The sequence below is a fragment of the Silurus meridionalis genome, chromosome 11 (genome assembly GCF_014805685.1).
Source record: "Silurus meridionalis isolate SWU-2019-XX chromosome 11, ASM1480568v1, whole genome shotgun sequence".
Classification (NCBI taxonomy): domain Eukaryota; kingdom Metazoa; phylum Chordata; class Actinopteri; order Siluriformes; family Siluridae; genus Silurus; species Silurus meridionalis.
Window position 1 is genome coordinate 15,042,596 of NC_060894.1, and position 11,233 is coordinate 15,053,828.

The following is an 11,233-nucleotide window of genomic DNA, read 5'->3' on the forward strand; positions in this document are numbered from 1 at the left end:
CCAAAACCTTTATCATGAGTCAAAACCTTACCCTATGTCCAAAATATGACCTATCCAAAAGGTCAGCCTTTTTGTATTTCCTGGGTTCAAATAACATTAATGTTCAGCAATTTCTGCCTAATAAGACTTTTTTTCTACTCAATTCAATTCCTTTTTATTTGTATTGTGCTTTTAACAATGAACATTGTTTCAAAGCAGCTTTACACAGATAATGTGGTGATAAAAAATAATTATGTTCTTTATACGTATTGTCCCTGATGAGCGAGCCGGTGGCGACTGTGGCAAGGAAAAACTCCCTGAGATGGCGTAAGGAAGAAAGTTTGAGAGGAACCAGACTCAAGAGGGAACACATACTCATTTGGGTTGCACTTAATATCCATTTATTGCAGATATACAATGTTGCAGGATACAGTGATGGTGATCAGAAGCAAACCGTAGTCCTGAGTCGGTGTAGCAGACTGTTGACATTAACTGCAGTCCAAATCCATCCTCAAAGCTCCCGTTCTTACTCCGTAATTTCATGGAACCACCCAAGGCGTTGATGAGAAACCGTCCCCAGCTTCACACAGTGGCCTCCAATCAAAGACAACACTATCCAGGCCTGCCTCTGGGTATTTAGTAGTATTTTATAATCAATGGGAGATTTGATTGAGAGCCAGTGTAGACTGATTAAAACAGGGGTGATGTGGACATATTTTATAGATCTAGTGAGGACTCTTGCTGCTGCATTCTGAACTAACTAAAGCTTATTTATGCACTTACTCGCACACCCAGACAGTAAAGCGTTACAGTAGTCTAATCTAGATATAACAAAAGCATGAACTTGTTTTTCTGCATCCTGTAACAACATCATATTTCTAATTTTAGCAATATTTCTAAGGTGAAAGAAGGCGATGCTGGTAATATTATTCATGTGAGCCTCAAAGGAAAGACTAGGGTCACTAATCACACCAAGGTCTTTGACTGCTGTACACGCTAAAACAGAAACACCATCCAGAGATGCTACGTAATCGGAAAGTTTACTTCTAGCTGCATGTGGTCCTAGTAAAAGTACTTCTGTCTTATCTAAAATTGAACAGAAGAAAGTTATCAAGCATCCACTGTCTAATGTCCTTTACACACTCGTCAACATTGTTAAGCTGATCTCTCTCATCTGGCTTTGCTGAAATATACAGCTGTGTATCATCAGCATAGCAATGGAAGTGAATACCATGTATATTTATATTTTCACCTAGAGGCAGCATATATAAAGAGAAAAGCAGTAGGCCTAAGACAGATCCTTGCGGAACACCAAACTTTACCTCAGAGAGTGTGGAGAACTTACTATTTACAGTACATCAACAAACTGATAGCGATCAGTCAAATAAGACCTGAGCCAGGAGAGACCTGTTTCCTTTATTCCAACAACGTTCTCAAGTCTAGCAAGCAGGATACTGTGGTGTTAAAAGCTGCACTAAGGTCGAGCAAAACAAGTAAAGAGACAAAACCCTGATCAGAGGCAAATAACAGGTCATTTACCACCTTAACTAGCGCCGTCTCTGTGCTATGATGAGGCCGAAATCCTGACTGATACATTTCAAAAATGTTATTCCTAAGTAGATGTGAGCATAACTGCTGTGCTACAACCTTTTCTAAAATTTTGGATATAAAGGGGAGATTTGAAATTGGCCTGTAGTTGGACAGCTGACATGGGTCATGGTCAGGTTTCTTAATGAGGGGGTTGATAACTGCCAGTTTGAAGAATTTAAATACATAATCAGTGCTAATGGAAGAGTTTATTATTTTTAAAACAGGTTCAATTACCTCTGGAATTATCTGTTTGAGCAAAATTGTAGGCGAGGGATCGAGAACGCAGGTTGATGATTTTGATGAGGAAATAAATGAAATTAAGTCATTCTCTTGAATAGGAGTAAAGCTTTGTAATTGATTGTCTGTAATAATTACACTGCTGTCTACAGGGTTATTTGTAAAATAGTTTGGATTTATATTAATCGTCTGGATTTCTTGCCTGATGTTTTCAGCTTTATTCAAAGTTAAAATCATTACTACCTATTGGTGTGCATGGTAGTGCAGTGCTTTTATTTCCTGCTAATTTTGCTACCATGCTGAATAAAAATCTAGGATTATGCTTTTTTATTTTTTATGAGGGTGGAGAAATATGCTGATCTAGCAGCACTAAGAGATTTTCTATAATTTAGGAGGCTCTCCTTACATGCTATTTGAAATACTGTTAATCTTGTTTGACGCCATTTACATTCTAATTTCCGAGTGGTCTGTTTTAGGGTGCGCGTATGATCATTATACCACTGTGCTAATTTTTTCTCCCTGATCATTTTGGTCTTAAGGAGAGCTACATCATCTAGAGCAGGGGTCACCAACATGGCACCAGGTCGCCTGCAAGGACCACAGAAAAATCTGTTTCCTACCTTGTTAAATCATTGTTGATAATTATTGTGAGAAATCATTAACATGATCAGTGTCTTCACATAGATCAGGGGTGTCAACTAAAGGCCCGCGGGCCAAATCCAGCTTGACGTACAATTATATCCGGCCCACAAGATTATTTTATATAGATCTATTATTATTGTTATTAATGGCCCGGCGATATGAAGCACTGATAACACAAACTACAGATCCCATAATGCAGTGCTTCAGCTGCCTTACCGAACGCTAGGCTACCTGGGAACATTCCAGCATCAATCAAGTCGAGCTTCTGTTCATGTATTTAACCCTATTGTAAAGTTATTTTGAAGCCCTTCACAATGGTGAAGAGAAAAGTGGATTCTTAAAACAGAGCCTTTCAAAACTGATGGGATTCTGAGTATACAGTACAGACCAAAAGTTTGGACACACCTTCTCATTCAAAGAGTTTTCTTTATTTTCATGACTATGAAAATTGTAGATTCACACTGAAGGCTTTAAAACTATGAATTAACACATGTGGAATTATATATGGAATTATATACATGACAGAAAAGTGTGAAACAACTGAAAAATGTCATATTCAAGGTTCTTCAAAGTAGCCACCTTTTGCTTTGATTACTGCTTTGCACACTCTTGGCATTCTCTTAATGATCTTCAAGAGGTAGTCACCTGAAATGGTCTTCCAACAGTCTTGAAGGAGTTCCCCGAGAGATGCTTGGCACTTTTTGGCCCTTTTGCCTTCGCTCTGCTGTCCAGCTCACCCCTAAACCATCTCGATTGGGTTCAGGTCCGGTGACTGTGGAGGCCAGGTCATCTGGCGCAGCACCCCATCACTCTCCTTCGTTGTCAAATAGCCCTTGATGCCTTCAGTGTGACTCTACAATTTTCATAGTCATGAAAATAAAGAAAACCCTTTGAATGAGAAGGTGTGTCCAAACTTTTGGTCTGTACTGTATGTTCACTGACACTGCCGGTAAACACATGTGTGTTATTTGTGGAGCAAATGTGGCTGTAATTAAGGAATTGAATCTTAAACGCCACTACGAGACAAAACATCAGGATAACATAAAAAACCTGAATACAGAGCAGAAGATACAGAAAGTAGAAGAGTTGAAGATGAATCTGACATAACAGCAGATGTTTTTCTCCAGAGCAAAATCACAAAGTGAAACTGCTGTGAAAGCAAGTTTTATTGTGGCAGAGGAGAAATCGGAACCAAATCAGACAGTTATTTACCCAGGGAGAGTTTCTGAAGAGCTGCATGATGAAGGTGTGAGACGTCTTGTGTTTGACAGGAGATATTTTTATAGAGAGCATAATATTTGAAAAAGATTATTTTTTTTTTTTAAATGGCATAAGAGCAAAGACATCTGATTGTTTTGATTTGTTGTTATTTTAACGTTTACTTAAAAGCACAATTTTTATTGTTTTTTTTCAGGTTTTTTTTTTATGTTCATATTTCTAACTTGTATAATTTTGACAGAGATATTTTTATGGAGAGCAAAATATTTTAAGTTATTTAAAGTTTACGTTTATTTATTCTGTCTGTTTTTATTCATATTTATGTAAAAAAGAAAAAAACATTGTTTTAGTGTGTTTAATAAATGTTCGGCCCAGAACCTAAAGTGTGCTTTGAGTTTTGGCCCCCTGTGCAATTGAGTTTGACACCCCTGACCTAAGCTGACCTGCTATGTCCGGCGCCCTGGCTCCCGGTATACACATGACCTGTGCTGCTGGTGCCCCCTAAAGGTCTACACAGCTGTAGGCCATTTAGTTTTTAATAATGTTTTATGGAGTTTCACAGTAAAAATGCTGAGGTCATTTTGAAGTCTCAACCAATAACACAAAACCTACTGCTTAGTGACAATTCGAAGATTCTAACTCAATCATAAAAAACAGGACATAGAACATATTAAGGCAACCCTTGCCTTTTGATGAGCCACATATAAAAAGACTTGAGAATTGAAGATGAATCAACTATCAGAAAATCATACTGTATGTCTAGTAACGATAAGTTTGGCAATTGTTACTACAATAAAATCTTGAAGATATTTCAGCACACATCTAAGGGGCTTTATTAATATTTATAAGAATATATTCATTCTTAGTATTATTACATTGGTATGGCCGATTTATACAAAAATATACAACCATGAAACAACCATACAACCATGATTTTGAAAATGAAATGGATGCCTGAAAACTTTGACACCTTACTTCTCAAACATAGAGAATGACCTTTTAAAAGACAGTCTAAAAAAAAAAAAAAAACTTTAGCACCAATGTTGAAACTTAAACCACAGGTCACACCTCAGATATTCAAACAAGACAGGAAAGCTAACCAAACAAACCACATCAGATATCAAGAATTGACCAACAGGAACACCTCCCTTCAACTGTACAACTACGTGTAAAATATTTTTCAAGAAGGCTAACCACCAATGTGAATAAAAATGTAATTCCATTTCAGTTGTCAGCTAGTGACAAGTGATCTGGTCTGTTTTATTACTGTTAAAATCTTAGCAAGAATATGTCCGAATATATGTGAATCAGGTAATATCAAATAAGGTGAACTTATTTTATAATAATCTGCATGATAACTGAGCTAACTATGTATTTGACCAGTTTAATCAATGTGATTAATGTTAATAACAGTGAATATATATATGCTTACACTGGCTAAACTTTGTTAGTCATTATATTGTGCAACTGTTTTGTGTTTGTGGTTCAGTACTCACTCAAAGAACAGATACAAGTTTACCCAGAAGGACGTTTCCTGCTCTGTGGTCGGAAATGGAAAATGTAAAAAAATGAATCTCACATACTCCACAAAGTACACACATCCTGCAACCTTTAAACATTTAGCTAAAATGAATTAACAGATAATTATATATCAATAATATTTACAGTTGCACTGATTCAGATTTTACAGGCTGGTAGATGCAAATGCACACCAAATACTCAATTATTGTGACTTCATGCTGGTCTGGTCTCTATATGTTTCTGTTAAACAGTAGATGATTCAGCAGGGAGTTCTGAAAGAAATGATGACAGCATTTGGAATTTCATTTGGCTTAAGATACAACCCATGACTGCAGAACACAGGTCTTTAACTAATGCCCTCGGTCTGTACAATTCAATGCAACTGAAATGCATTATATTTATTAAAATTACTATTTAACATTACACATAATTGAAACATTTGTGTTGATTCATATTGTTCCAGATTATTGGGGCATAAACACAGCATTAATTGGACACAAGACTAAGAAAAAGATATAAATTACAGTAGACACTGTGCTACAAAAAAGCATTAAAAAATTATAATGATGAAGTGCAAGTAGAAAAAATGAGTGACAAAGTGAGGGGCAAAATAATAATTTACTATAAATAACATTTGCTATTTCTAATAGGTAAATCTATTCACAGTCTGTCTTGTAAAACTGTAAAAAGTTCCAAAAATATCCACATTTATATATATATATATATATATATATATATATATATATATATATATATATATATATATATATATATGTTTTGAAACTTGAATAGATGAATAGATTCTATTCATCAATCTATAGGTGAATAGATTTCTGGATAAAGCCACAGACAGTCAATTGTATTATTTATCGTGTTTACCAGAAAACTGAGGGAGTAAATCTGAGGAGTAAATTCAATAAATGAAGCAGAGACAAGTCAATAATCAATTATCAAACAAAATAATAGACAAAAGAAAGATTTAGAATGATTAGGTCCTCTTAAAGTTTCAACATACATTTGAAAAAAAGCTACATTTTTCTTGTTGTGACTTACCGGGTCTTCGTGTGACGTGAACAGTTGCAGTGAATTAAGAATCCGCCACATTTCCTGTTTGTAACCGAAAAAGACACAAGACAAGTAAAAATAGAAGCAGATATGGTGCACCCCTGAACAACATGCGTACTAGACAGAGCTGAAGCTGCACTGCTAACGGACAGTTGAGGACCAGAAGATCCACAATGTCAAACAGTAAGCTATATAAAGTAAATGATTACTTTTGTTGTGTAATAAGTATAATTAGTCTAAAACATGTAAATTCATACAGTTTTTAAAACTGAAGGATGAGTATATATCTTGCAACTGAACAGTTCTTTTTAACATTTTAAGTGTTTCCCATCAGGTACTTTAATGCTTTTTTAAAAGAGATGCAAAACACATAAACAGAACAAAACTAATGTGCTAGAGAATTGGAGTAAGCGTGGCCTATTAATTCATTATTTATTTTAGTAAGTTAAACATTATTTCATCTATCATTTATACATCTGTCCTATCGTTACTGTTAAGAAGTTGATTTTTCATTTTGTTCTTATTCATTATTATTCATTTTTATTCATTATTATATTATTATTATTATTATTTAAACTAAAATACTATACCACACAACACAAATGGTATTGATATTTTTTCCATGTTTTTTTATTCATGTGGCGAAGTACTATGAAAGTTTACTATGAAACTAATAAACTTAAATGTAAAATGTAGGATGACAGTATCCGTTTTGCATTCACTGTGATGAGTTGATTGAATTATCACAAATGACATAAATGCCTATTTTACGTGTCTATTTTATTAAGTGCCTTGCATAGGATGCACTGTGGGTCTGGCACTAACATCTATAGCACTGGTAATATCTGTATGTTTAAACATACTTCTCTATTCACTGAGAAGAAAAGAACGACAGAACAGAGGTACATTCAATCTTTTTTATTTAACACATACCTGATTAGAAAGCAGCGATTATATATTAGAAAATATAATACTGTTTCAAAGTATATTAAGAATAATTTGCAATAGATTTTGTATATCATACATATAATGTTAAACATATCAAGTTAATAATCTTACAATGCAACAATACTATCATTTTTTTCTCCCTGTAATAGATGTTGGCATGCCAATGTACGAAGATTCTTTACAAAGTGACAGGTAGAGATATCTTATGAGCGATTTCGCATGCTTGCCTACGTACTTATGTACTTACATGACAGAAGTCAGGTATTACATCAAATTTATTTTTATTTCTTAATTATCTCATAGACTGGAGGAGGATGAGCAGCAACTTCAAGATAATCCTATTTATGGTAATATCTTTGTAGATAATGGAGGTGAGCCTTTAATCTCTTATATCTCACTGATACTGTGTGTATGCAGACCACAAGCTAAAAAAATGAGAAACACAATAAAATAGTATTGTAAAAAGACAAGAGATCAGAACATTCAGCTAACGTTCGGCTCATATAATGATTCAGATAAATGAATTCTTTAAAATCTAGTTTTATATACACGTGTTTTGTAAAAAAGTGATTTATTTTATAATTAAGTTTTTTTTTCCATGCAGTATAAAAAATGTTCATTGTGTGCTATAAAAGATATAATCTGATTTTAATCATTCCTTTTTTTTTTTATTTTAAGAATACAAGCCAAGGACTGTAGATGGGGACTATGAACCAATGACAAAGCAAAGCACAAGACAAGATGAAAAGGTATAGTCCACTCGTGCCACCTGTGTATGCAAACACAGCTTTGATTACTTTTTTTTTGCTTTAGCTGATGTTCTGGAAAAGATGTTATCATAATATAAAACTAATGCATGCATTGTTAAATTTATAGTCAGGTAACTATTTTGAGCAGGCCGTCCCACGCATTTATAAGCAGCCACATGCACAGAAATGCTGTGGCTCTTTACATTCACACAACTACTGTGGTATGCATTCTTAGACCACCGTGCGTCAATAGGTTCGACTCTAAGAAATACACAGGCACAGGAAAGACTGAAAACTGACAGAGAATCTTTATTTTGCATGACTGAGACATGTCAAATATAATACAATAGACTATTTCTTCAGGAGCTGTATATTATTGACCTCACAGCCGCATCCAGTGAACCGTTGGCCACAGCTAAAAGATTTAGCAACGTTAAACAAAAGTACTTCTCTAAAAGGTGGACTAACCTCTGTGCAGTGCAAACAAAAAAAAACATTTCGACAATATTCAAAATGTAGCACAACTTTAAGGGCACAGTTTTAATGGAAGCAAATTTGTGATACTGATCATGCTAACTGCGTTTACAAAAACGAAAAAACTATAACTGTATCTGTGAGTTTCATGCCTTCCACTAAAGCATGCATTCAGTTGACAGAGGACTTTCATCTAAAACGATTGATCAAAGTTCATACAAACTTGGCACGCAATGTCATTAAAGCGAATGAGAGATATACCATATACTAAGAAACTCCGATATTTATATAAATCTTTTTAAGATTTCCACATTTTACTCAAGTTGTTGCTAATAACATAATTTGTAATAAAACCTTTTCTATTTTCAGTAGAGATTAATGACTTTTAGACCCCACTGTATATTACATTTAAAATGATAGCCTTCATGGATGTATGTAACAAGCCAACTTTATACATAGCTATCTTTTTAATGATTTGTTCCCTTTCAGAAAACATCAGAAAATGGAATTTAAAGGCTAAATACACCTAGCAATTTACACAAATGTACTTTAAATTCTAATTTTGATTGATTTATGTACAATTTTTACACTGCTATTTCTGTACATCCAACAATAACTCTTACAAACCCCCAAAAAAAATAAATAAATAAATAAATAAATAAATAAATAAATAAATAAATAAATAAATAAAAATGACTCAGAAACAAACAAACAAGCCAACAAAATTTGCTATATTTCCTATATCTTGAAATTTGATTGGTGGTTGCACTTTCTTAACATTCCAGGCTACATATCTGTAGATGGGTGATGCAAGGGGGAAAAAAAAGATGTCTCCTCAAGCCACCAAACCAGCTTCAGCGCACGTATACTCAAGTGCCTTTAACCATACTAAAAAAATGAATACTGTGCTTACTGTTTTCCCCTCACTTGGTGTTTTATTGCTAGTGAAAAGATTGGATTCCTGGGAATAGACATGTTTTATTATTAGAAAGAAGCTACCAGTCAAAAAACTTTGCATTTATTTTCAGTGATCTTCAAAGGGGGAAAGAAATGCACCATTTACTCTGTTAATGTGACATATTTGAACATTACATCCTGTTTATCAGATTAATAATAAATAGCACAATGATTTAGTCAAGAATACATTTTTACACTCATCATTTTTTATCAGTTTAAATGAATTAGCAGGTCTACTCTAAACTAAGTACCATTCTGTATTTTAGTTATTGAGTGGGATATAGAAATTAAACTAAAAAAAATAAATTAATTAAACCAATTTTTTTTTTCCACAGTCTGATTCAGAAGATGTTTCTTATGCATCGTTGGATTTAAAACTGTTTCAGAATCGTAAGAAAAAGAAGAGATACCAGGCGAAACAAAATCAGACACATAAGGTCCAGACTCACCCTCCTCCTAGGGCACAGATGAGGCGCATGGACTCGGAAGCAGACTGTGACGTCGCACTGCCTTCACGCTCCAGCAGCCTCATTGTGTCCCGCAGCAGCATCTACCTCAATAGCCATCAAGTAGCATTGGAGACAGAAGAGCTACAGAGGGAAAGAGAGCGAGTAAGGGAGAGGGAGACAGAATGGGAACTTAATCATGAGTAAGAAAAATGTAAATTTCAATGCGGCATTGATGATCATCTGGGCCAAACAGTGCCAAGTCATGATCAAGGCAGCTAAATTCTGCAGCAAACGTACAAAAGTCCTTGTGTGCAATGTTACGTGTCTTATTTTCAGACATAGAGTTTGTTAAATTAGGCACAACTCATTAGAATCACTTGTTTTACTATAAAAATGTTTTAAGATCAGTGAACGAAGCAGATGATGACAAACAGCTCTGCCTATAAGCGAGTAGAATTTTAAACTTTCATGCCACTCTAGTTTGAACTCTGTAATCAGCTTGCACAATATTCTGCAACAGCAGGTAACAAGAGGATATTGGGCAACATTGTTTACTTACATTTTGGAAAAAACCTACTTTAAATGATCTCCACAAAGAAAGTGATAGCAAACCAGTGTGAAATAATGTTTCTATGTCTACGGAAAAATACATTGTGCCTAATCAGTTCTGAGCTAAATTTAAAATAAGGTGTTAAAATGGAAAAAATTACTTTAAAGACACCTCAAAAGAGTGCAGAGCAAGAAGGTTATTTGTAATAGGTCAAATCTATTTAAAAGTTTTACTTGCAAGCGTGTCAGTCACGCATGTTTAGAAATTCATGTTAAATTTATTCTAATAAAAATGATACATACACTTAAACTTATATAAAATAAAGTGTGTCTGCTTTGTATTGTGTTTCCTGCTACAACTGACTTTGTTGTTGCATTTGCAAACAAACTATTTTTATATACAAACCGTTTATAAATGATCCGCATACGCAGGCTAACCCTAGTCCACTGTCTTCCATAGTTAAACATATTTATTTATTTATACGTTTTTATGCACAGAATGCAATACAAGTACATGCATAATCTCTGTGTTGTTGTTGTTATTGTTTTTTATATGGGTCAGTGAAAACAACTGGCATAATTTATTTGTATAACATGTCCAAAACATAAAGATATAATGAACTTATATAAACTTTTTCAACCTGCCACTGCTGTACCATTTCCTGGCTCTCACACATCGCTTGTAAAAAATATAAAAAGTGTAGTCAGTACTTCAGTCTTTTTAAACATGAGTATTTGTCCTTCTACTTGAGTGAAGGATGTGTGTACTTTTGCCATCTGATCCTTTCAATATACAATTTGAAAACAACATACAAAAAGTGCTGTTAGTAAAATGCATTAACACAAATGTGTGAT

The 11,233-nt window shown here is 34.2% G+C and overlaps 1 protein-coding gene across 2 annotated transcripts; it reads left to right on the forward strand.

Annotated features, from left to right (window-relative positions):
* Nucleotides 1–6,305: 6,305 nt before the first annotated feature.
* Nucleotides 6,306–11,017, forward strand: LOC124393046. 2 transcript variants are annotated; one of them, XM_046860353.1, is made up of 6 exons: nucleotides 6,306–6,435; nucleotides 7,041–7,154; nucleotides 7,350–7,392; nucleotides 7,504–7,571; nucleotides 7,879–7,949; nucleotides 9,716–11,017. In XM_046860353.1, the coding sequence occupies exons 1-6, from the start codon at nucleotides 6,426–6,428 to the stop codon at nucleotides 10,031–10,033; spliced, it is 624 nt and encodes a 207-aa protein (XP_046716309.1). In that variant the 5' UTR covers nucleotides 6,306–6,425; the 3' UTR covers nucleotides 10,034–11,017. The 2 variants fall into 2 exon arrangements, with proteins under 2 accessions (XP_046716309.1, XP_046716311.1); XM_046860355.1 differs by having other exon boundaries at nucleotides 6,332–6,449.
* The last annotated feature ends 216 nt before the right edge of the window (nucleotides 11,018–11,233 follow it).